At 48.9% G+C, this 26,809-nt stretch overlaps 2 protein-coding genes and 1 pseudogene across 2 annotated transcripts; 2 read left to right on the top strand and 1 right to left on the bottom strand.

The window, feature by feature from the left end:
- The first annotated feature begins 2,275 nt into the window (after positions 1-2,275).
- Positions 2,276-4,722, top strand: LOC112270063 (L-type lectin-domain containing receptor kinase IV.2-like). The gene has a single exon (XM_024457720.1). The coding sequence runs from the start codon at positions 2,406-2,408 to the stop codon at positions 4,497-4,499; it is 2,094 nt and encodes a 697-aa protein (XP_024313488.1). The 5' UTR covers positions 2,276-2,405; the 3' UTR covers positions 4,500-4,722.
- A 1,431-nt stretch (positions 4,723-6,153) lies between these two features.
- Positions 6,154-7,730, top strand: LOC112270666. Its single transcript, XM_024458632.1, has 3 exons — positions 6,154-6,461; positions 6,550-7,268; positions 7,357-7,730. The coding sequence occupies exons 1-3, from the start codon at positions 6,154-6,156 to the stop codon at positions 7,728-7,730; spliced, it is 1,401 nt and encodes a 466-aa protein (XP_024314400.1).
- Positions 7,731-12,381: 4,651 nt separating this feature from the next.
- LOC112270628 lies at positions 12,382-21,982 on the bottom strand (annotated as a pseudogene).
- Between the last annotated feature and the right edge of the window lie 4,827 nt (positions 21,983-26,809).

The raw sequence follows: 26,809 nt of genomic DNA, 5'->3' as shown, positions 1-26,809 counted from the left end.
CACCCGTCGGTGTTGAGGTTCTCGCGCAGTGCTCCTCCACCCCTTCCAATGCCTCCGTCAGATTCGTGATGACCTACTCATTCTTTTGCCCCTCTTTCCTGCCTCTCCCGTGCTCTGTATCGCCCCGCCTCCTAGCGGAGCCCTCTGCCACCGCTGACCGCACGAGCCCGCGGCCAGCAAGATTTCAGCAATGAGAAACTCCAGCGCCACCTCACGGTGAAGCGGCTTGCACCTGCTAGACACCCCACCCCGTGCCTGACCTGTGTCGCGCAGGAGAGCAACTTCGGCAACGGCAAAGTGTCGGCGAGGCAGTGGCCAGAAGCCGCCTGATTTTTCCTTCCGACGGTGGACCCACTTGCAAATTAATCATTTATTCTACAGTCAAAGGGGTCATTTTCCTGTTGCTTCAGCCCCACATGTCAGTAGCTAGGTTGGCCCCACTCGGCAGGATTTAACCTGGTCCCACCCGTCAGGAGGTAACGGTCAAAGGCCTTGAACGTTAACATGTCCGCCGTGAGGACATTTGCGAGCATTTGCCAAAGAACGAAGTGTAGAAGCGAGCAACGTTTTAAGCCTTGGGCAAAACTGAGTATAACTAAGGAACCGAGGGCACGGAAATAAAAAAACCCTTTCATCTAAATCATTTATTTAAGATTTAATTGTTACTGAATGTTTTCAAAGTTTTCACTTAACATAAGTTCCACTTGTTGTTAGTTTCTTTTTTCATTTCCATTCTTTCTGACTTTCCCTTTCCCACTTGAATTTATTTAATATTTCCAAAAAAAATATTCACTTTACGGCTAAAAATGAAAACAAGTCTTATAGCCATGAATATTGTTTTGAAGAACATGAACATTTATTTAAGGAGATCAGAAAGCACGCCTATTTTTCGTTACACGGAAACAGGGCCGAGGTCGATCCACATATATACAAACCAACAGACACACCAACACAGACCGAGCTGTCAAATACGTTTTGCAGAACAGTTGAGTCAAGCTATTTGCCAAACACGTTTTGACATGATCAAGTAGTAGAAGATTTCAAATAGAAAACGCTCAAAGCGAAAGAAAACTGAGCCTTGGAGTCTACATTTGGACCGGCCCCAAAAAAGGTGAAGTCTCACTCCAGGTTGGCCTTGAGGTCAAGTGTCTTATCGTCGTCGTCAGACACTTTCTTGAGCTTTCTTTCTCTCTTCCCCGGCCTCAAAATTCTTATTCACGAGGTTATCGATCGATGGGACCAGTCAGTAACGGAGGTAGAAACATATATAATTAGATGTGGCGGAGTTCGTTCTTCAAAGAGAAAATTATGTATACAACGCAAGCTCACTGGATACTCTAGTAGATACATGTTGCTTTTTCTTTGTGTTCTGAAAATACAATAACAATCCAAAAATTAAAGCATTGACATAAGTTATACGGACTATCTACTTCCTCCGTCTCATATTGCCACACTATTATACTTATCTAAAAATAATATAAAAATACATAAGTCATTTAATATGAGACAGAGCCATATTGGGTTTTTGGGCAGATCTCTCCGGACCATGCCATGCCGTGGACGGATCCGCCACTGGGTCCAGTTGACCTCCCCAACAACATTATCCATCTGTACAAAAGCCGAGATGCTTAATTAGCAGCCCCAACTTGCAATGTATGCTATTGCTAGCTACCTGACCATTCAATAGCCACCGCCTTAAGGCAAGTCAACTGAAAGCACGGTGACCGCTTCTCGTTCAGAAATTCCAGCTTGACAACGAAAGCACTGGCACTATTTTGCACGTACCAATAATGCTACGTGAGCAGCTCCGTGATCATCGGCATATAGGAGTATAATTTTTCTGTTCCTTAGAATCTCTACACAAACTAAATTGTTCCTCCTTGATTTAAAAAACCCAATCAGTGAGTCGGCTGAGTTGTCTGCAAGATAATAAGCATCATCATGTATATATGTTAGTTTTTGACCCGGTATTCCCCACACGTTCGGTTCGATGTTTTGTTTTGTGAATGTCAACGTTGGCTTGAGTTTGACACAGAGAATTGAGTATCTTAAAAAAGAAAAAGTCTGATCATTCTGTTTGTAATTATTGAGAGGTCATATCCAATACCCAATACTAGTAAACAAATAAACAGCAGCTCGCTGAGGAACAGCCCGATTCAGAATGCAGCACAACTCAATCAACTCGTTTGCAAGCTAGCTAGCCGCCTTAATTAGTCCACTTGTATTAAAGTGCAACAGCAAGCAACAAATTCAGGCACAATCAACCACCGTTTAGTGTCCTAGCTAGCTAGCTGCTAAATATATACTTCACTCCGGAATTCCCTTCCCTACAATATTTCTGTCCTCTCATGCATCTTCTTCAATTCCAACACGTCAACCAGTTCATTAATTCATGATCATTGGCCATGGCTAGCATCAAACACCGTCTCGTCATACCCTTGGCAAATACAGTACTCCTCTTCCTCACTCTCAACCACAAGTACTCCTTCGCCGCCGGCGCCGCCGATGGCCAAACATTCATCTACTCCGGTTTCTCCGGCACCGGCATCATCGTCGATGGGCTCGCCTCCGTGGAGCCCAACGGTCTCCTCCAGCTGACCAACGGCACGGTCCAGCTCAAAGGCCACGCCTTCCACCCTACCCCTCTACAATTCCACAAACCCACCACCGGCATCGCCAATGCCTCGGTGAGCTCCTTCTCTGCGTCCTTCGTGTTTGCGATCCGGTCAATCGCCCCTGCCGTGAGCGCCCACGGGCTGACCTTCTTCGTCTCCCCGACGAACAACCTCACCTCCGCCTTCTCCAACCAGTTCCTGGGCCTCTTCAGCAAGAAGAACAATGGCAACGCCACGAACCACATCTTCGCCGTGGAGCTCGACACGGTGCAGAGCAACGACATGCTGGACATGAATGACAACCACGTCGGCATAGACGTGAACGGCCTCATCTCCATCAAGGCCGCCGCCGCGGGTTACTACGACGACCGCAACGGCAGCTTCAGCAACCTCACGTTGTCCTCCTTCAACGCCATGCAGGCCTGGGTGGACTACAACGGCAAGAGCAAGCTCATCACGGTGACTTTGGCTCCTGTTGGCATGGCGAGGCCCAGGAAGCCATTACTGAAGACAACCTACGACCTGTCTAAGGTAATCGAGGATAAATCCTACGTGGGGTTCTCTTCGTCCACCGGCATCCTCGACTCGCACCATTACGTGCTTGGATGGAGCTTTGGCATGGACCAGCCAGCTCCGGTCATTGATGTCTCCAAGCTGCCCAAGTTGCCACGTCTCGGCCCAGAGCCTCAATCCAAGCTGTTGGTGATCGTGTTACCCATAGCTAGTGGAGTCTTCGTGTTTGCTGCCGTGGCCACGGCGGTTCTTCTCCGGAGACGGCAGCTCCAGTACGCGGAGCTAAGGGAGGACTGGGAGGTGGAGTTCGGGCCGCACCGGTTCTCGTACAAGGACCTATTCAAGGCCACCGAGGGGTTCAAGGACAAGCACCTCCTAGGCATTGGAGGCTTCGGCAGGGTCTACAAGGGGGTGCTAAAGAAATCCAAGTCGCCGGTAGCGGTGAAGAAGGTGTCCCACGAGTCCCGGCAGGGCATGCGTGAGTTCATCGCCGAGGTGGTCAGCATGGGCCGGCTAAGGCACAAGAACGTCGTGCAGCTGTTGGGCTACTGCCGCCGGAAAGGTGAGCTCCTGCTTGTCTACGACCACATGCCCAATGGCAGCCTCGATAAGTACCTTCACTACAACAACAGCCCTGCACCCAATGGCAGTAGACCTATTAGCGGTACAAATCGGATGGCGAGTTTAACTTTAGATTGGGTACAGAGGTTCAGGATCATCAAGGGTGTGGCCTCCGGGTTACTTTACCTGCACGAGGACTGGGAGCAGGTGGTGATCCATCGTGACATCAAGGCCAGCAACGTGCTTCTCGACGCCGAGATGAATGGCCGGCTCGGCGACTTCGGGCTCGCTAGACTCTACGACCATGGCACCGACCCACAGACAACCCACGTGGTCGGCACCATGGGGTACATCGCCCCGGAGCTAGCACGCATGGGCAGGGCATCCACGCTCACCGACGTCTTCGCCTTTGGCGTCTTCCTCCTCGAGGTCACCTGCGGCCGGAGGCCGATCGAGCAGAAGGAAGGAGTCGACCAGGACTCCCCGATCTTGCTCGTTGACTGGGTCCTCCAGCACTGGCGTGACGGGTCCCTGGCTAACATGGTGGACCAGAGGCTTATGGGGGGTTATGACGTCGATGAGGCCTGCCTGTCGTTGAAGCTGGGGCTCCTGTGCTCCCACCAGCTGCCCTGCGGGAGGCCGAGCATGCGGCAGGTCATGCAGTACCTCGACGGTAACGCGCCGTTCCCTGAGGGGACCTTGGAGCAGATTATGGTGAACAGACCAGGGTCGGAACCCAGCGTCGCGTCATCTCCACCGCCGTCGACGAGCTTCGGCACGATATCAGTTGATCTCTCTGGAGGTAGATGATCGATGATGCGTGGGTGTATGCATGAATGACCTCTCGGAGGATGTTAGCTAGGTCCAAGATGGAACATCCATATGGCCGGATCCATCAAATCCTAGCACAGAGAATTTGAGATTTGTTGAAGAACAAAGTGTACGTGTGTATTTGTGATGTGCAATTCGAAATTATCTTCTTTTTTACAAAAAATTGGAACAATCTTCTTTTTTAAGGAAGAACAGACCTTCATTATTTACTACTACTCAATAGCCATTGGTACAAAATGTGTGTCCGGCGTTTCCTAGAAGATGTCTACACCACTTTCAGTTGTTCAAGAATAATTCGCTGACAAAGCCATAAATTGACAAAGGGCTCTGAAAAATGGCTTGATAAATTGTGAATCCTTCATGCCGTTGCCGCCCAATTAATGGTTAATTAACAGCGTCAGTGAGACCGGTAAAATAGCCATTGTTTTGCATTACCAGTGCTATGATCATCGAGCCGTCAGGTGCTCCACAAGCTCCTCATATATCAACCAGAGCCCACACACAGTACCTCGCCATCTACTCATCTAGCGGATGACACCACACGCACATCTTCCTACATCCCCCGTTGGCCTATTCAGCCCGGCCTGGCGGATTATTTTTCGTTATTCAGGGTAAGAATTGAAATTATTATTTTTTCGCGAGGAAGAATTGAAATTGATGAGGTGGCCTGACGAGGGGGGAAAAATGACCGGTTCGGCTCTCACGGGCTCTGGCGACCCTACGGGCGATTCTGGGGCGGGCGCAAGGGGCGCCTCTGCCGCCGCCGCTCGGCCGTCAATTCCATCTCCGGTGAGTTCTCATTCCCCGGCCCCTCTTCCTCCGTCGTCTGTTGCTTCCTTTGGTGGGCGGTTTTGGGCTTTGGCGGACCTCGACGATGACGTGTTGGGCGACGACCCCCCGGCGGTGGCGCTGGGTTCGTCCGGGCACAGCTCACCCCTGTGTCCGTCGTTGCTTTCCCTCGATAAGTTCATCGACCGGGCTAGAGTCTTGGGGGGCTCCCTGGGGGCTGCTCGGCTTCCCCGCCGCCTCAAGAGATCAGCCTTCGCTCCTTGGGGGGGGGGGGGGGGGGGGAGGGGGGGAAGCGCTCTTGCTTCGCGGTGGCGCGGGATGCCGACATCCTGGCTCCTGGCTGGAGCCCCCTGCTGGCGGTGCGGTCGCCTTGCTCCCCGGCTGTGGCGGAGGGTGGGTGCGTTGCCGGTTCCCCGCGGCCACCGGGGGCGGTGGCGGCGGAGCTAGGCCCGACGGAGGACCCCCCCCCCCCTCCCGTGCTAGGGTTTCCGAAGCAGCTCCTGGTGGGCCAGCTGCTCGTCGATTTGCGGCCCGGTCCTCCCTCGGCCCAGGTAGGTTCGTCCTCGAGCCTGCCTACCTCTAGGTAGAGGATGGCCCAGCTCCCTGGTGGGCCTCGGGTGCTTTTCTCTGTTCCGCCCTGTCTTGGGCCGATGGAGGGCCTAGTGGTTTCGGGTGGGTGAGACTCTTTGGCCTCTTCCTGGTCGGGGGCTCCCCTATTTAACTGTTGTTGGGTTCTGAAGGGCGCTCCGTCCACGTTTCTAGGGTTTCCTCCTTCCCCCTCAGATCTACGTCAGCGTGGTCGGGCTACTACAACAAGGGCAACAAGAAGCGAGGCTTCGACGAGATGGAGGGCGACGCTCTCCGTCGGGAGGAGGAGCTCCGCAGGCATCTAAAACGTGAGAAGGAAGACCGCAGCAAGAGGGAGCGGGAGCGTTGGGGTTCACCACCTCCTTGGTGGGTGGAGCAAGAGCGACGTAAGGCTGAGTCCTCCACTAGGGAGCGGGAATCTTGCCAGGCTCATCCTCAGAAAGGTCGGTTTCAGCCGGGGGGCAACAACCGCTCTTCTCCGGCGGTGTCTCGCCAACCCAAGCAGAAGCAGGCGGCTTCCCGCCCTCCTCTTCTGGCCAAGGGAGCGGACGCCTCGTGGGAGACGTCCGCGGCCACTTGCTTCAACTGTGGGAAGACGGGCCACTTCCAAGCTGCTTGCCCTTTCCCGGCTAGCTGCATCTTGTGCAAGAAGGAGGGTCACGCTGCTGCAATGTGCCCTACCAAAGGCAAAAAGGCTGAGCTGGTGCTCTTGGGGATATGGGATCCCGGGGCAAGGCTTCTACCAGCTGGATCTGGCTACCTCAAGGGAGGATGACAAGGCTTCCAATTCGGCCCTGGTGTCGGTCCAAACCTCCCAGATCTCTTCCCAGCTGCTCAAAGATGAGCTCAAGAACGTGTTTGACGAGAACTGGCACTGGCAGGTGAAGCAACTCTCTCTGTTTGAGTTTGCGGTGGTCTTCCCGTCCAAGGAAAGTCTCAGGTTTGCTTCTAAGAGCGGGCGCCTGATTCTACCTCTTAATCAAATCTTGGTTTCCATTAAGGAGGAAGAAGTGGATCCTGAAGCTAGCTCGGTGCTAGCGGAGGTGTGGCTCAAGCTTTCTGGCATCCCGAGAAAGATTAGGGACCCCGACATCCTCCCGGTCACCTTCCAAATGCTGGGTCGCTCGGTTGAGGTTGACGCGGCGTCCCATTCGTGCAAAGGCCCAATGCGCATGAAATTCCTTTGTCGCAACCCCAACAAGCTTCGTGGCTCGGTGGAGATCTTCGTGCACAAGATCGGATATAAGATCAAGATCGATCCGGAGCTCCCTGCTTCTGCCCCCAAAGCCCCTCCGGTTCCTCACTCTGATGAGAGTCATGGGGATGACTTCGCTGATCCTACGATTGATGAAGAGGAGTGGGAGCGCCTGGGTAAGCATGACAAAGAGCGCAAGGATACGGCGGCTAGCAAAACGTCCCCCCCCCCCCCGCCCCTAAGACTGGTGTCGCGGGTCAGCAGGCTCGCGGTTCGCTCAGTGCTCCCCCGGCGCTGAGGCGGGACCAATACGGCCGAACCTGCGGGGCAGTGGGGACATCTTCCCGGCCCTCCGGATCCTCCACCAGACTCCCCTGCTGGCGCCGCCGGTGGAGGTCCCTCTTGCGGCCACGGTGGTGGAAGTGTCGGATGATGAACTGGCCCCGCTTCTCTCGGCTGAGGTGTCGCCTTTCAAGACGCTGAAGCTCTCAGCTTTGTCCAGGACGGACTTGGGGTGGGTTGCCCCGCTGGAATGGGACGTCGATGAGCCGCGTGGGTCTCCGGTGACAGGTCTGGCGGCTCCGTCGGTGGTCCCGGTGGCGTCTCCTCCTCGCCCTGCCGATCTCCTCCATGATTAACTTCGCTTGTCGGCGCCAGTCCGCAGGGCCAAACGCTCCACCACCACTCCGGTTGCGGCGACCCGCAAGAGCGCCCGTACTGGCGCAGCTGCGGCCATCCCGGTGCTCCAACGCGCGGTGAAACTTCAAGCTGAGAAAAATCTCGAGTTCCCGGGTAAGTTCCAACTCTTAAACACACTGTCAGATTCTCATCTTCTTAAGGTTTCAACAGACAGTTGTGTGGTTTTTGATTTTGCGTTGGGCCCTCCGTCTGCTCACATCTCGACGATTAGGTCTAAGGAGGCGGCGCAAGCGGCGCTGGCTGAGGCAGCTACGAAGCTTGCCCCGCCTACCGTTCCAGACTCCAACGTTGACCCAACCTCTTCCTCGCCGTCTAGTGATATACCCCTACTGCAGCCCGAAGCGAAGTTGAAGAAGAAGATTCCGGGTGCTGTGGCCGTTCGCCCCCGTAAGGGTCAAGGCGTTCGCCTGCGTTCCCGATGAAAGCCCTCTTCTGGAACATCAGGGGGTTCGGCTGCGTGGGGCGCCGTTCCCTGCTGAGGGAGTACCTGCGTAAGGAAAGAATAGATATCATGGGGTTGCAGGACACCATTAAGCAGGATTTTTCGGATGCGGAGCTTCGATCTTTAGATGTTGGCGGTTGTTTCCAGTGGGCGTGGCTCCCGGCGGTCGGTCACTCTGGTGGCTGTCTTCTTGGGGTTAAGGAGGACGTCTTTGAGCTTGGCCAAGTTGATAGGGGTCGCTTTTGCCTTTCCGCTCGTCTCCTTCATAGAAGTTCCAATTGTAAATGGGCGGTCATGGTGGTGTATGGTCCGGTCGATCATAGCCTCACTTCCGAGTTTCTGGAGGAACTCCAAGAGGTTGTTCTCTCGTGCCCCTTCCCGATGGTGTTGGCGGGGATTTCAATCTCATTCGCCACGCGTCTGATAAGAACAACGCTAATATCAACTGGCCTAGAATTAACGCCTTCAATGACTGCATCGCGTCCTTAGCTTTGAGAGAGCTGCCCAGAATCGGGGCTAGGTTCACTTGGACGAATAAGCAGTTGAATCCGGTCCGCTCCATGCTGGATCGGGTCTTCATTTCTACGGAGTGGGAGGTGTGGCACCCGCTCTGTTTGCTGGTGGATGAAACGCATATTGGCTCGGACCACACTCCGATGCTGCTGGATTCAGGGGAGTCCAGCCGCCCAAACGTTTCTTCTTCGAGACATTCTGGTTGCAGCTGCCGCACTTCTGCGAGTTGGTGCAGACTAAGTGACTGCGGCCTCTGGGTAAGGCGAGATTCTGCGACTCCGTTGATCGTTGGCAAATCGTTAGCAGAGGGGCCCGTCAGTATTTTAGGGGCTGGGCTCTTAACCAGCACCATAACTTTAAGGAGCGTAAAGAGGCCTTAATCTTTCAAATCAAACCCCTAGACCTCATTGCCGACTAGTCGGGGCTGGATGACAGTGGCTGGGCCTTTCGGTATATGCTGGAGGACCAATTGGTGGAGGTTTATCGCCTGGAGGAGGACCACTGGCGACAGCGTGGTAGGGTCAACTAGGTGGCCAAGGGTGATGCGAACACGGCTTATTTTCACGCTATTGCTAATGGTCGTAAGCGTAAGTGTGCGATCGTTAGGTTGGTTTCGGACAGGGGTCTGATTTCGGATCCCAAAGCGCTGCAGGCTCACATTTACGAGTTTTATATCAACCTGTTGGGCAAGGCTGAGCCGAAGACGGCCTCGCTTCGTCGTAATACCTAGCCGACGGGGCGCCAGGCTTCGGATGCAGATAACTAGGCCTTATCCCGGACCTTCTCGTTGGAGGAATTGGAGGCGGTTCTGGCTGATATGAAGTCGGATACGGCGCAGGGGCCGGACGGTTTCCCTGTTGGTTTTTTCAAGAAGTTTTGGCCTCTTATTAAGTCCCTGTTTTTTGATATCACTAATGATTTCTTGTTGGGAAGAGTTGATATTTCTCGCCTGAACTTTGGCATTCTTTCCTTGATCCCTAAAGTCATGGGGGCTGAGTCCATTAGGCAATTCAGGCCCATCGCGCTTATTTATGTCATCTTTAAATTTGTGTCCAAAGCCTTCGCGACTAGACTCTCGCCGGTGGCTCACAGGATCATCCATCTGAATCAGATGGCCTTCATTCGCGGTAGAAACATCCTCGATGGTGTTCTCTCTCTTCACAAGATTGTGCACGAGATGAAAGTGTCAAAGGCACAAGGGGTGCTTCTTAAACTCGACTTTGAAAAAGCCTATGATCGCGTTAATTGGGATTTCCTCCGGGAAGTGCTAATCCGGAAAGGCTTGGAATCCGGTTGGATCCACAAGATTATGTAGTTGGTCTCGAGGGGCCAAACTGCTATATGCATCAACGGGGAGGTTGGTCCGTTCTTCCATAACGCTCGGGGAGTGCGGCAGGGTGACCCCATCTCCCCTCTGCTCTTTAACTTCGTGGTTGACGCGCTTGCTGCCATGCTTGACGCCGCTAATGCTGCTGGCCATTTCGGGGGTGTGGTGCCCAGCCTAATCCCAGGGGGTATTATGCACCTGCAGTACGCGGATGACACGATGATTATGATTCAACCCGATGTGACCCAGCTGGCGAACCAGAAGTTTTTGCTCCTTTGTTTCGAGGCCATGTCTGGAATGAAGATTAACTTTGACAAGTGCGAGGTGATTGTCATGGGTACAAGCTTGGACGTTGCTAATAACATTGCTAGGGCTCTTAACTGCAAGCTGGGTGGGTTCCTCTTCACGTACCTTGGTCTCCCGATCAGTGACAAGACGATTACCATTGCAGATTGGAAGACCCTGACCACCAAGGTGGCTAACAGGGTGGAACCTTGGAAGGGGAAGTTCCTTTCCTCGGGTGGCAAGTTGGTTCTTACCAACGCATGCCTCTCTAGCCTTCCTCTATACGCGATGGGTCTGTTCCTCTTGCCGGACGGGGTGCACGCTTCGATGGATTCGGTGCGAGCGCGGTTCTTCTGGGATTGGCCGGACGGCAAAAAGAAGTACCATATGGTCAAGTGGGAGGAGGTCTGTAAACCTAAATGGGTGGTTTGGGTGTGTCCAACTCCCGTATGCTCAATCTTGCTCTTATGGCCAAGTGGGTGTGGAAGATTTTCTGTGGTGATGACTGAGGCCTTTGGCTTAAGATTATTTGTGCGAAGTACTTGAATGAGCATAACTTTTTGGCTAGTTTCAGAGGTGGGTCTCGGTTCTGGCGGACCTTCCAGAAAACAAAAACCCTTCTGTCTTTGGGTGCGGTGTTCTTGGCGGGGGATGGCTCTCAGGTTCGGTTCTGGCAGGATCGCTGGTTGGGCGCTGACTCGCTGCGTGTTCAGTTTCCCAAGCTTTTCAGCATTGCGAGGGACGTGGAGGTGTCCATCAAAGACGCCTGGGACGACCGTGCTCTCCTATTTCGCCGCTCTTTGGGCCCCCTCGATATCCCTCAGTGGGAGAAGTTAGAGGCTGCCTTGAGCGGCCTCTCCCTATCTCATGACCCAGACCAAATCAGATGGAGGTTGGAGAGCTCGGAGGAGTTCTCCACTTCTTCACTGTACAACCTGTTGATGGCGGGTCCCTCCGTTTGTTTTCTCGAGTACATTTGGGGTATGAAAGTCCCTCTCAAGATCAAGGTCTTTTTGTGGCAGCTGTCTCGGGGCCGGCTTCCTTCCAACTCAAATATCCATCACCGCCATGGCCCCTCCGATGGTTTATGCGTGATCTGTGGCTTGCCGGAGACTGCTGATCATATCTTCTTCGAGTGCGTCCTCGCTCAACTCATGTGGGTATGTGTTCGGGAGATTTTGAACTATGATTGGGTCCCCGCGAACTTTGCGGAGTTCCTTGCTAGGGTGCAAGGGTTGTCTGGGATTTCTCGGAAAATTGGTTGGGATGCGTTTGCGGCGCAGTGTTGGGCTATTTGGGGGATTATGAACAAATATACTATTGAACACCAGTTTCCTTCTAATCCGTCTAACTGCATTTTCAAAACGGCTTTTCTGTTGCAGCTGTGGTCCCAGTTGGTGCGGCCCAAGATTTCCTAGGCGTACATGTCCGCGGCGTCGGAGTTTAGACGTCTCTACATCAATCTCAAGCCCCCCAAGTGTCCCTTGTGTGGACTGTGTACTTTTATTGTAAGCTGGCTTCTCCAGCATAACTCTGTTCGGCTGTTGTGGCTTTATCTATAAAGCTGGGCACAAGGTGCCTTCCGTCGAAAAAAAAAGAATTGAAATTATCTAGACGTGGCCTGCTCAGCCTGGCCTGGCGGCCTGGTTCTCTTTTGGCGAAATGGGCTTTTAATGGGCCTAACTCAAGCTTGGCCCAGATAAGTACTTGTTGTACTCATGGCAACATTGGCTGGTCTGCAGGCCACAACAGTCAGTGTGTAAGTGGGCCCAGATAAGGGGATGAATGGGAAATACTTGAATTACACAAATTCGAATCATCTGCTCTCAAAATAATAAAATTCGAATGATTTAAAGACCGAAAATAAAACAACAGCAGGCTATATGTAACATCTGACCACTTACACCCGATTGCTATTTACTCCATGCATGCGCCATCCATAGCAAGTCTACTAATTAACTGTCCATATAAAACATGTACATTACTGTTCTTTCGTATGTAAGTACATATTCATAATGGTCCACAAAAAGAGAGAGATTAAATATTCAAAACATTGTTAAGACACCACAAACATATATGACATGATCAGCATATCATCGCCCCTCTGAGAGGCCAGAGAATGTGATGATGCTCGTCGTTAGGTCTGGATATGACGGGATGGATGCCATGTTGAAGTTGTTGAAATGTGTCGGTTCTAGCTCCGGTAGTGCAGTCTCTCCATCGAGGTACTCTGTGACTTGCTTCATGCTAGGCCTCACGGTGGGCAACGGATCCAAGCACATGAGCCCTAGCTTCAGCACCATGCTGGCATTGTCCTTGTCAAAGTTACCTTGGAGCCTTGTGTCCACGGTTTGCATGAGTGTCCCATTGTGCCAATGCTCGAGTACCCAATCAACTAGCATTATTAGATTATCCTCTGGGTCTTGCTTGATGGGCCTTTGTCCGCATGCTACCTCAAGAAGGAATGTGCCAAAGGCAAACACATCTGTGAGAGGAGAAGCCTTGCCCGAGCGTAGCAGCTCCGGGGCTAGGTAACCCATGGTGCCAACCACATGTGAGGTCTGTAAGTCGGTACCATGATCATACAACTTTGCGAGGCCAAAATCACCAAGCCGTGCATTCATTTCACTGTCAAGGAGCACATTGCTTGCTTTTATATCTCTGTGTATGACAATTTTCTCCCATTTCTCGTGTAGATACAACAAGCCACATGCGATCCCTTTTATGATCCCAAACCTCTGGGTCCAATCCAATGTGGGCTTGTCCTCTCCACAATGCAGGTACTTATCAAGACTACCATTTGGCATATACTCATAAACCAGAATGAGCTCATCTTTACGCCGGCAATAGCCAAGTAATTGCACAAGGTAGCGGTGTCGAAGGCGGCTAATACTAACCACCTCAGTGATGAACTCCTTCATACCTTGACTTGACTCATGTGACACTTTCTTTACCGCTACCTCCATTTTGGATGTTGGGAGAACTCCTTTGTACACTTTCCCAAACCCTCCTACGCCTAGGAGATTTTGATTCTTGAATCCTTCCGTAGCGTGGTACAAGTCCTTGTACGAGAACCGGTGTGGTCCAAACTCACTCTATCTCCCAATCCTCCCGTAGTTCAGCATACCTCAATCGCCTTTGTATGAAAATGATGATCACAGTTCCCATGATGGTGACGAACATCGCTGTGGCAATCAGAAGGATGATCTCCAAGACTTTAGATTGAGCTTTCCTATGACCACGAAGCAGTGTAGGCAAATTTGTAAAATTAATTTGTGGAGCAGGGCCGCCCATGCCAAAGCTCCAACCAAGCACGCAGTATAGTGAGCTAAGTGGGCCAGTCGAACCTGAGAAGCCAACATAAGATGGGTCCTGGAGCACATCAGAGAGGTTGGTGGTGGTTGTAAATAGTGGCCTCTGAGGTTTGGCGGCACCAAGGCGAGCCAAGGTCGATATGACTTGTGTGGTCTGTGCATCATAGTCAACCCAGAGTTGCATCGGCTCCCCACTATTTAGAGCTAAGTTTGTGAAATTACCAGTCATGTCATCATAGAAACCAGCCGTGTGGGCTTGTATGGAGATTAGGCTGTTGACGTCGATGCCGACATGATTGCTGTCCATGTCCTTGAACTCCCCGTTCCCGAAAGTGTCGAGCTCAACCGCAAAGATGTGATTGTTGGGGCTGCTGTTTGTCGAGTCGTTGAAGAGGCCTAGGAAACTACCAAAGAATGTACTGGAGAAGTTCTTGCCGGGGGCGATGAAGAAGCTCATGCCATCGGCGCTCACGTGGATGTCAGATTGGACACCGAACACGAATGAGACCGAGAAGGACTGCACCGTGCCGTTGGGCGACCTGCGGAAATGCAAGGGGTTCCGGTGGAACGCGTAGCCTCTGACATCGGCGATCCTGGTGAGCTCAAGGAGCCCATCTGGTCGGACCACGGCGACGCCATCAAGGGTGATATCGGCTCCTTGGAAGCCGGAGTAGACGAAGGATCGCACCTCAGCTGCGCAGAAAGCTATGAGGTTTGGGACAGGGAAGAGAATGAGGCACAGGCCGGAGTACACAAGGATGAATGCATGCAGCTTGGCGGCCATGTGTATAGCTATCCTGAAAGCTAGAAAACGCTAGATGGAAGAGATGTGCACCGTGGTTTTGCAGTGTATACGGTTATATATACCCTTTCATCAAACATGCACCGCAGCACCGGCAGGAGCGGAGAAAGAGAGAGAGTGAACATCGTGTTTGTTATGCTACCTTCTCAAAGTCAAGTTTCTTTTGGGACCATATAGATGCGACATATTCATTCCTCTGATTATCTGAATGCGTGGCCAGTTAGTGACAAGGATGGCACATTTTTCTTGGGTCTTCAGTCTCCTCAAATGGAGACCATAATACCACTAGGAAATTTATTATAAGTACAACCTCTAGTCAAAAGAAATCAGAACAAAAATGACAGGCGAGGACGTTTGGAGCTTGGGCTCCAGCTAGTGAGCCAGATATTATAAATAATTCAAAAAGCATATTTTAAGTTTCAAGAAACGTGCTTTACATATTTGTAATGTTTAACGAAGAAATTAAATAATAAGACATATGCATGAGCTACACAGAAAAAGACAAATTTATGGATTTTTAATAGTACTAGCAAATAATACATCTATTGGCATAAAAAGAGTGCCATATAGTTTTGAAAGCTCTGTTGTTTGATTGTCTTTTTTTCTTCAAAAAAGAGGACGACACTCTCGTGCGTAAGTGCGCTTTTTTTTTCCTCTAACGACAACTTGTCCGTCATTGATCATTTATTATTTGCTGGCAGATGGCTCGATCATGTTGGATTAAGCTTTTTTTCCTCACGGATTTTAGCTCCTTGAGAATCAGCGCAATAGGCAAAAAAAGGCTCCTTCAGATTGAAGTAATCAACATAATAGACAGTAAGTTAAAGGAGCTGAACTGAGAAAAATAATCCTAATACAACACGAGACAGCTTGCCAGCAAATATGAAATGATCAACGACAAACAGGTCGTCGCTAAAGAACAAATTAAGTATCATTTTATCTTACTCTGATAGCTGTCAAAGCAACTTATTCCTGAGGATAACACATGCCTATGTAATATTTTGTTTCTTATTTTCCAATTATGGACAAGAGATTCCATTCATATACTCCGTATATCCTCGTAATTTTTAATCATTTCTTGACATCACATAGACACCATAACTATTGTATTTAGAACTTAATTTAGTAGATGCATGGTGCTAAACCCAAAGTTAAAGTTGTGAACCACCTGCACACAAAGGCAGTAAAAAATCTGAGACAAATTTCAATTTTCTTTTCCAAAACCTTGTGAGAAACTTCCAACGAACTTTCAAATTTTTGGGACAAACTTTTAAGATATTCTAGACGCGCTTTCAAACACTTGAAACAAACTTCCAAAATATTCTGGATGAACTTTCATTTTTTTTAACAAACTTTCATCATTTTTTAGAAAAACTGGAAAACTTTTGTTCTCTTTAACGAACTTCCGAAAAATTTAGTGAAACTTCCAAATTTGGTACAAACTTCCGAAAATTCAGGTCAAACTTTCATTTTCTTCTAAACGAACTTACTTTTATGAATGATATTTCAATTTTCTCGAAAAATTAGACGCAAACTTTTAACTTATCGAGATCAATATATTACTGAAAAACAAAAGCAAGAGAGACTATAAAAGTGCTGGGATGGATGGTCTGGATTGCAAGGTGTCGCTTTCAAATCCCGGTCGTCCTGACATCAAAGATATTGCTTTCACATGGACATGGGAGCTTCGGTTTCACGCTTCAACAAAGCTGCCACTTTCAAGCTTTGCGTGGGTTCGAAAGTCAAGCACATTACATGTACGGTGCTCCAGCAAAATGGTACTTCGTATAAATAGTATCTATATACAGGGGTATAACAAGTCCATTTAGAAAGAAAAAAAAGAGTAGAGGTACACAGAACTCATGCCAAGAATGTAAACAAGTGTTTCATTAAATTTTCATAAATTTACTGACAGTACCCACATACCAGCAAATATATATAGTGACCAACAAGTTAGACGATGTCGCAGACAATGCTGATCAACATGCTCTTACTAAGACCATAATGGTCGTCCCGTCATCTTCCACCTGAGACGATCGATGGATGTTGTGCCATGGCTTGCCATGGAGGAAGAATATGGCATGACGTACGAGCCGAATGCTTTGTTTTGAATTGCAGCGAGCATCTCAAAAGTTGGTGTCCATTGGTATTACCTCTGGTGTTGTGCGGTCACCGTCAAGGTACTGCATTACTTTGCGCATGTTAGGCCTTGCATCCACGAATGGGTGTGAGCATAGAAGTCCTAGCTTGAGTGCAAAGTATGCCTCATTTACATCATAGTCACCATGTAGTTTAATATCCACCATGTCGAGGAGTGATCCATTATGCCAATGCTCGAGCACGTACCCGATCAACTAACATGGGCTGTTTTTCCTGTGTACCTTGATGGATTGGACGTTGTCCACAAACAACTTCAAGGATGAATATGCCAAATGCAAATACATCAGTATGAGGAGTTACCTTTCGGGTGCATGCTAGCTCAGGAGCTAGGTATCCTGTTGGTGCCAACCACGTGTGTGCTCTGTGGGTCGTTGCCATGGCCATACAACCGCGCAAGACCAAAATCACCTAGTCGGGCATTCATTTCACCATCAAGGAGCACGTTGCTTGCCTTGACATCTCTATGGATAACACTTTTTTCCCACTCCTCGTGAAGGTAGAGTAATCCGGATGCGATGCCTCTGATGATCTGAAGCCTCTGACCCCAATTTAGAGTAGGCTCCTGTTTGTTCTTGTCCTCATGATACAAGTACTTGTCGAGACTTCCGTTTGGCATGTAGTCATACACCAAAAACAGTTGGCCTCTTCGCTGACAGTAGCCGAGTAAATGCACGACATTACGGTGTTGGAGGCATCCTATGCTAACAACTTCTGCAATGAACTCCATCATGCCTTGCTTCGACTCGTGAGATACCCTCTTCACAGCTATTTCCAGTTTAGATCTTGGCAGCACCCCTTTGTACACTCTTCCAAATCCGCCAACCCCGAGTAGGTTCTTCTTGTTGAATCCTTGTGTAGCATTGTACAGATCCTTGTAGGGGAACCGATGAGGCCCGAGCTCGACCTCCCAATCTTCCTTTAGCTCGGCATACCTCCGATGCCTTCGCACAAGCTGGAAAATGGCGATTCCCACAGCGAGGACAAAAGCAGTTGTTCCTATTGGCAATATGATCTCCAACACCTTGGACTGAGGCTTGGGGCCAAAACGTACGTGGCAGCCTTGGCAATTTTCTTATGTCGATAGCCGGCGCTGGCTTGTTCATGCCGAAGCTCCAACCAAGTATGTAGTGCCGGCTGCCGTCCTTGCCGGCAGCAGCCCCGAAGCCAAGGTATGCCTCCTCGGTGATCACCGTGGAAAGGTCGTAGATGGCCGAGATGAGCGGCCTTGCTGGCTTGGCCGCAATACTCACCGGAGACATGGTCACGTTAATCCGTGTTGACTCCCTCTGGTAATCTACCCAGAGCTGCAATCTCTTGCCACCGGTGAGGTTCAAGGTGCTGAAGAAGCCAGTCTTGTCATCATACAAGCCGGCGGTGCTGGGCTTGTTGGATATGCACTACGACAAAAACCTTCTTTGCCGGCAGCTTTTCCTCGGGGCCGCCGGCAAAGGCATTCGATATGGAGCCTCACCAGAAAAACTCCTCTTTGTCGGCGGCTTTTTGTCGGGCCGACGGCAAAGTCTTTGCCGGCGGCCAAAACAACGGCCGTCGGCGAAGTAAAGTAAGTTCACGGTTGGCCTTGATAACGGCGACGCCGTTTCGCGTCAACCCTGCGGGGCCGTTGACGTGCCGCGCGTCAACCCTGCGGGGCCCGCTCGTCAGGCCTTTGCCGGCGGCCTCGAGGAAAAGCCGCCGGCAAAGAATACTATCTTTACCGGCGGCCATCCATTTAAGGCCGCCAGCAAACGAGCCCCGCAGGCAGCACAGGCAGCCGCCACGTAGCAGCTTTGCCGAAGGTGGCCGCCGGCAAAGAGGCACAACCCTTTTATTTATTTATTTTCTGTTTATCCTAGCAATTAAAATCATATATAACATGACAGCTCATTTCAAATAGCACAGCACATACAAACCATAGACGCGACCATTTCACATCACAAGCATACATCTCACAAGTCCAAAACATCACATATATATGTCACGACATAATATTACAAGTGTTCGTCTCACAAGATTGCAACATATTACGACTGTTCATCCGCCAAATATCCATATATACATGAAAAGAAAGAAGAGAGTGACTCGGGAACCTTCTACATCCACCATCCATTGATCCTTGGACATGCACCAATATAAACCTATGAAATAGAGTTGGAATTGCACAATTAGAAACAAAATAAGGCATTGAAGTGATAAACGTCGAATTTGAAGGAGAAATTAGCCATTTAACTCCAAAATGGTAACTTGGTCGCATGCAAGAGCATTAGCTAGGCCAAGAGGCTCAGTTTTGCTTCAAAATGGTGTCTTGGTGGCATTTATGAACTATTTAGTCAACATTGCACCATTTTGGAGCAAAATGCTTGGGCTCCAAAATGAGCCATAAAAGGACCATTTGGCTCATAATTGCCACCATGGCACCATTTTGTGCCAAAGAGGCTTAATTTGCTACAAAATGATGCCTTGGTGGCACCAAGGGACCATTTTGGAGCCAAGATGACTCATTTGGCTCCAAATTGGTGCCCTGGTGGCAAAAATGAGCCAAATGCCCAAATATGCCACCAAGGGACCATTTTGGAGCCAATATGGCTCATTTGGCTCCAAAATGCCACCAAGGCACCATTTTGGAGCTAATATGGCCCTTTTGGCTCCAAAATGGTGCTCTGGTGTATTTTTGGAGCCAAATGAGTCATATTTGCCACCAAGTCACCATTTTGGAGCCAAGTGAGCCCTCTTGACTCTAAAATGGGATCTATGTCACTATGTGATGCTGGGTTACGCAGTTCTACGAGGTAACTTTTCACCAAAACTTGTGTTCTCAAGTCACTTTACTCTACCTTTGTGTTGTACTAGCACATGGGGACATGAAAAACCAAAAAGCTACCCAAGTCCTCAACGGATTTGGTTCCGTCCGTCCGAATTGCGACTTTTCCCCCTCTAATTCCAGAACGTTCGTGCGGGTTAGTCTAGTTTGTGAAGGATGTGCAACCTCAGATACTTGGATTGTGTTTTCCTCTTAACACTATCTTTATGTACCCATTTGATGACATCATCCAAGATTTCAAGTTCTCTGGACCATTTGTCGTGTGATTTGAGACATCGCCCTCTCCTGCGGGCCTCGTGGCGTCTCGGGGTAGCTTTTCACCAAAACTTGTTTTCTCAAGTCTCTTTACTCTACCTTTGTGCTGTACTAGCACATGGAGACATGAAAAACCAAAAAGCTACCCAAGTCCTCAAAGGATTCTGCTCCGTCCGTCCGAATTGCGACTTTCCCCCCTAAGTCCGGAACGTTCATGCGGGTTAGTCTAGTTTGTGAAGGAAGTGCAACCTCAGATGCTTGGATTGTGTTTTCCACTTAACACCATCTCTATGTACCCATTCTATGACATCATACAAGATTTCAAGTTCTCTAGACCATCCGTCGTGTGATTTGAGGCATCGCTCCCTCCTGCGGGCCTCGTGGCGTCTACGGGGTAGCTTTTCACCAAAACATTGGTTTTCCTGATGTTTTAATATTACTTACTGTTCTATTGCCACATGGGCACATGTAAAACAAAAAATCTACCCCAAGCCCTCACAGAATTCTTCTCCCTCGGTCCGAATTGCGTGTTTTCCTCACACTAGGGCTTGTGTTTGAATGTTCCTTAGCGTTTTGTTACTAGCTTTTCACCAAAACATGGGTTTTCATGTCACTTTACTATATCATAGTGTTGTATTATGACATGTCAACATGAAAAAGCAAACATCTACCCCATGGACCGACTAAATTATGTCCCGTCGGTCTGAATTGAGACTTTCCCCCTCAAGTGTGGAACATTCATGCCCATTCGCTAGTATTGTTTGCAAAGGAAGTGACACATCAGGGTTATCGATTTGATTTTATCATTAACACACCCTTCATTTACATATACATGGCACACCATGCACAAGGGGAAAGCCGGAAAACCATTTGTTTCGTCATTTCATGCGTCGATGAACCGATCGTAACCAATTAACTCAATCACGGCCGCCGGCAAAGAGTAATTAGTTCTCTTTATTTTATAAGTGCAAATTGGGTTCAATCTAAACAACAATATATATTGCTCTTTGTGTTTACAATATGGTTGATTTACATCACAAATAACAAAAAAGGAAAAAAAAACCTTTGCCGGCGGCTATTATGTGGGCCTTCTCGGGGCTGCCGGCAAAGGGTTAATTTTTTTTGAAAAAATAAAAAAAGGCCTTTGCCGGCAAAGGGTTCCTTTTTTTTTCTCCCGGCCAAATTCGAACGGGGGACATTTGGGAAAAAAATAAAAATAAAAAAAGGCCTTTGCCCCGCCGGCAAATGGTTCCTTTTTTTTCCGGCCAAATTCGAACGGGGACATTTGGGAAAAAATAAAAGTAAAAAAAGGCCTTTGCCGGCGGCCTTTTCTCGGGGTCGCCGGCAAAGGGTTCCTTTTTTTTTCTCCCGGCCAAATTCGAACGGGGACATTTGGGAAAAAATAAAAATAAAAAAGGCCTATGCCGGCGGCCATTTCTTTTTTAAAAAAAAATTCGTGCGTGCGCGTCCAAATTCGAATGTGTTGGGGCGGGAAAAACGAGTCTATTTGCCGGCGGCTTTTTTTTGGTGGCCGCTGGCAAAGATAGTTTGTTTTTTCTCCCCCGCCGGCCGTTTGGCCCGCCGTTAACCGCGCACGCCGGCCCACGTGCAGGGTTTCTTCGCCGTCGGCATAGTTAGAATTTGCCGGCGGCCCATTCTTTGCCGTAGTCTTATCAGGCTGCCCACGGCATATCTGGTTCTTTGCCGGCGGCGCGATAGAAAGCCGTCGGCAAAGACCGTTGCCGCGGGCAATGTTGCGTTTTCCGGTAGTGATGGCACCATTGATGTTGATCCCGACATGGTTGGCATCGATGTCCCGTAGATCCATGTTTACGACGGTGTCGAACTCGACGGCGAAGATGTGGTTGCTGGAGTTGCCCTGGTTCACGGCGTTGAAGACGCTGAAGTACTGCACGGGGAGAGCGGAGGAGAAATCCGTGCTCTTGGCGATGAAGAAGGCCATGCCTTGGCTGGGCCGGTAGTTGGGGTAGATGGCCAACACGAAGGAGACCGAGAAGGATTTCACGGCGCCATTGGGGGACTCACGGAACCGCAACGGAGAAGGGTAGAAGACGTGGCCTTTGAGCCTCTCGTGGGCATTGGTGAGGTCCAGAAGGCCGTTCGGGGTGACCGTGGCCACGCCATCGAGGGTGATGTTAGCTCCCTTGAAGCCCGAGAAGACGAACTCATCTTCTCCGCCGGCAGCCATGGCTGCTAGGCTAAGGATTACAGTGCTGAAGAGGAGGCTTAGAAGCAGCAATGGCATCTTGGACATCGGTTGAATCTGCTGGCCGATGCAAAGCTTGCGTTATAGTCTCTGCGGCTGAGCCGAGCTGATGGAGCTTAGCTATGCCTATACATAATTGCATATACACGTGTAAGTATATGTGTTTGCTTGGCAAAACCATGCGTGGCGACTGGTCAATACCAGCTCGAATCATACATTTGATTTCTTTGGTCCCTGATTAAACATGCAGATATTGCCTTTGTCTTTGCTCAAATTCAAGGCGACCACAAAAGTACCCCGTAGTCAAGCCTGCAATCTTGCTATCCCCCGTGCGGGCGAGAAATAGCTATTTCGAAGTCACTGCCGAGAACCTTCCGATTTTGCCATTGAGGTTCCTGTACTTGCAAAGAAGATCAAAAAAGGTCTTGATCATAGGGCTCTCCGTATCTATGCTTTTCAATCTGGATGACCAGAATTTGGTACTCCGTATCTTCTTTAAGTTATTGTACTGTAATAAATTTCCACTTGTACTGGACTTGTGGTTGTGTGTGCCTACGGGTGTAGAGGTCAGGGGTTGATAATCTTGATTGTATCATATGACATTTGATATCTGTAGTGCTTCGTTTTCCACAAATCTTCCTGCAAATACAACTTTCTAGACGGTATCCGTCGGGAGTAGGAAGTCAAGATCTCATTGTGTCAGCAAAAGACACATTTCTCCACTAGAAATAACCTGCCCATGCCAGTTCGCCCACTACCATTGCAACCTCAGTAATCCACAGGTGTTAGTCCACAAAAGTTGCATCAAGAGATCACATTGAAAATGAGGTTGCATTATCTTACCAACAATTCTTTCATAGACTCAAAAGCGAACAAATCTAGCTTTCTTCCTAAACTACATTATCTTTCTATGTCTTTGAAATGCCTTTTTCTATAAATAACGCTTGTTACCAATCTATTGTCTTACAAGAAACCATGAGTTGGAATAAAGCTATAGTAATCTTGTGGGCATGGTTATCTGATTTCTTAGATGGTTGATAGTACAAGGTATGAACATCTCACTAGTATAGATCAAACATTTACATGGTCTGATTTACGTGGAAAACCTCCTCCGATCAAAAGGAGTAAAAACCACGCCGGCCAGTCGAGTCCAACTTCCAGTATGAACGACAATGGATAGAAGGAGGCTCCTCTGGAACTTCTAGAGATACATCACAGCAGTATCACTGTAGCAACATGAACAAAGGTAGCTACAACCCCCATGCAAAGCTCAATAGCAACAACATAAAAGTTGAGAACCGGCAAAGCTAGCACTTCCAGCTAAAACAGAGTGACTGCAGCCTGTCCACTCCAGATCGAGTTGAGCTCACACCAAGCAAACCACAGATCTAATTTGTCTCAAACTTGACAGAAATATGCAGAAACAATTCCATAACAAATTGGCAAGAGTTTGAGCTCATTCAGACAACAATTGACCTATCTGACAAAGCTTGTGCCAAAGCACTACGGTTGAATCTGCTGCTAACAGAGCTGACCAACTCTGCCTCAAATCTGATGCTCCACTAATCAACACCTCGACCCAACCGCACAAATCAGAGATACAATATCAGGACAAACTAGTAGTGGCCGCGGCAGTGTCGTCAGGTCGATCGACGATTCCAATGTGGGTGAGCAACGCCCAGATGAGCGTTATCAGCTCGCCGCCCCGGGCAATGGCCTCCGCGTGCGCATCAAGATTGTCCGAGGGCGCGATGTACAAGATCATCTCTGACCAGAACCTGGTAAGCAACTCCCACAGTCTCCTCACCTCCAGGCAGCTCCGCCAGCTCCTTGACGAGCTTTGCAGCATCCTTGAGCACCCCATACTTCGACTCTGCTGTCTGCAACTTGTCGACCAGCTGCTGGTACCCCAGGCCTAAGCCAAATAAGCTGCCAAGGGTGCGCTCGGTGTCCTTCTTGACGTCCCGGTACAAGCCTTTGCTCCATGCATCATCGTCAGGGTGCAGCTCAAGACAGAAGGCCACCAGATACGTGCAGTAGCGTGATAGGTGAGTGGCCACACTCCTACTACTACTGTCAGGTGAGTGCTGCTGCTGCTGAAGATCATCATCATGTTGGTTGAATGGGTGCTTCACTTCAAGAATGCTTGTTGCAACGTGCCATATGAGTATGGTGTCAGATGTACCTTCGCAGCCAAAGGCTGCCTGGAGTGAGCTTTCACCGACTTGTTGTCTTATAAGTAGGCATAGGCCTCCATTATTATTATTGCAGCAGCTGCTTCTTAGTGTGTTGATGATGGAAACCTTGACAGCGGCTGATACCTCGACACTCTTCATCTTTTGGTCTGGCAAACGGAGGAGACACCTGAGAAGAAGACCAAGACGAAGAAGAAGCTGGGGGGTTCTGCTTGGATGAAGCATCAGGATTGAGCATTGACTCATTCTCCCGTTCCAATGCTTCAATAGATTGCATCTGCATCGCAGCAAAAGGCCAACATACCATTTCTTCTGCAAGGAGGTGTGGCTCATGGAGCGGCAGGTGCGGGCCACTTTAGTCCAATTAGAGCAAATGAACGAAGCAATATCCCTTGCCTCAGAAAGCATGACAAGTGCACAGAGTAAAACAACAGGCACTAGAGCAACATACAGACTTCCAAGTTTATACTCACGGCTATCAGCAGTTTTCAAGTATCCTACAGTGCACCAGGAAATACAAGTAATCTGATAACCATACTCGTCTGCTTCCCCATAGCACTTGTTGATAGCTACACCAACCAGCATGCAGAAACCTATGCTGAAGAGTGAGATGGAGATACTCAACACGGGCAACCAACACGCTGAATAGGAGATTGGGTGCGACGAATAATAATAATCGCGCAGAAAAGAAAGCTCATCTGCAATCACCACGAATGTGCTTTCATCCTTTAGCAACACACTCCTCAGAGTGTTGAGGGTCTCCATAGAGTAAGTATCCGCGGATTTCTACCTTGCAAATCAACACCTCAGCAATTTAAACAGTGCAAATAACAAACATATGCCCTTTAGCTGTGGCATCGAAACCAGAAGCATGTTATCGGACTGCCAAACCCTGTCAATTGTCACCAAGCAGCCATTGCCAGCTCTGTCGCTGTTAAACACAAGATGACCACGACGATGCTCAGCATCCACGACTTGCCTTAATCCCTCCTCACCCATAACTATAAGTGGAGGAGGCACATGATGGTCCTGATCTGCTGGTGGTGCTTCTCGCAGCTGTCGCATGTATCCAACAATAAGACGAGGATTGTGCCCAAGCGCCAAGGATCGCATCGCCCTTTCAAATGCATAGTACTTGTATGCCATCTTTGTGTAAATAATAGCAAAAGGTGTGTATTGGAAGTAGAAGAAGAAATTGTTGGGCAACCATTCATCAAACACATTGTTGGTGACAACCAGGTAAAATATCCAGATCCCCCAAACAAGCAGTTCGAAAGGAGGCGCTATGTCTCGAGCTTCTCTATAATCACCAGCGACTATTGAGCTGGTGTTGATAGCAGAGAGTGGAACAAGGCATGCGCATAGTATCACCATGTACAGGTGATGATCATTTGTGGAGCACTGGGCTGTGAGGGTTTCCTGGGGAAATATATGTCTTTCCAAGGTGATATTAAAATAAGTACGGGTAGAGCTATCAGCAGACAGAAGAACAGATATGATAGGAAGGACCAAGGTGGTGGCTCCAAGGTAGAGGTGACGAGCCAAGGCATGGTACCTATGGCGATGGCCATAGGCACCTATTCCGACTATGACTCCCGCGAAAATGGCGCTTATGAACAAGAGCACATCCACTTGCCAGATCTCCTCTTTAAGTCTCTTGTGCAACCGGGCCACTAAGTTATCTGAGCAGTTCGGATGCAGTTGACACCAGCATCTTTCAAGTGTAGCATTGGAGCACAGCGGCAGATGATCCATTCATGAGCTGAGAGCCTGACATCATCATTATCAAATTCATTATATGTTAGTTTACACAGTTTTTCTATGATGCTGGTTAGCACACAAGCTAGCTTTTCACATCTACAAAGGTAACAAAGAAATACTCCAAAAGCTTTTTCTTTGAAGGTAATGCCTTTTTCTGTCCCTCAACTAAGCCCCAGAAAACTTTGATCCTACTCAAAAGGGTATGATTAATGATTTAGTAGTGGTTTCTCAGCACAAAAACATCAGGCAAAATTCAGAAGATGAAAAAGGAATTACTAAAGGACAATCAGTAAAGGTAAAAAAAAAATACATAAACATAGTGAAAGGAGGCATTTATAAAATTAACTAGTCCGAAAAATATAAGAAAACAAAAAAAAAACTATTTCAGAATATTAGGAGAACTAAAAAGTTGCGAGTTTTTTTGTTGGATAGTGAAAGGGGGCATTTATAAAATTAAGGACTATTTCTTCTTTTTTTCTGAAAAGGAGGGCATCCCTCTGGCCTCTATATGACCTGATGCACACAGCCTTAAAAAATTATCGACTATTTTCTAAATTATAGCAGAAGGGCAAGCCTCCAGCCCTTGGAAACACAGAGGTAGCTAGGTAAGAAAAAAAAATGGAAGGCCTGTAGAGGGTTTTACCTTTGCAGCTTGAAATTGTGAGCAGTGCGAGTTGATAGACGATGGAGGGAAGACACACATGCAAGGGTATAATATATAATACTAACAAACTAACAGTGCAGATCTACATACCAACCTCGCAGGAGATGCTTCTCCATTCCTTTCCCCCCTTTTTTTAAAGCACTTCTTTTGTTCTTTTGCCCTTTATTCCTATTCTGTATTGTGCTTGTGGGGCTTCTCCAGGAAGCTGGGGGCCTGCACTCACACAAAGAAGAGTAGGGTGTTAAACTCAAGGTT

This window comes from Brachypodium distachyon, chromosome 1 (genome assembly GCF_000005505.3).
Source record: "Brachypodium distachyon strain Bd21 chromosome 1, Brachypodium_distachyon_v3.0, whole genome shotgun sequence".
NCBI lineage: Eukaryota > Viridiplantae > Streptophyta > Magnoliopsida > Poales > Poaceae > Brachypodium > Brachypodium distachyon.
This window is presented reverse-complemented; position numbering and strand designations above follow the sequence as displayed.

Coding starts and splice junctions, on each gene's coding strand:
- LOC112270063 (XM_024457720.1), top strand. CDS start 2,406: ATGGCTAGCATCAAACACCGTCTCGTCATACCCTTGGCAAATACAGTA.
- LOC112270666 (XM_024458632.1), top strand. CDS start 6,154: ATGGAGGGCGACGCTCTCCGTCGGGAGGAGGAGCTCCGCAGGCATCTA. Junction 6,462..6,549: donor GCGGACGCCTCGTGGGAGAC/GTCCGCGGCCAC, acceptor TTGTGCAAGAAG/GAGGGTCACGCTGCTGCAAT. Junction 7,269..7,356: donor AGAGGAGTGGGAGCGCCTGG/GTAAGCATGACA, acceptor GCGGGTCAGCAG/GCTCGCGGTTCGCTCAGTGC.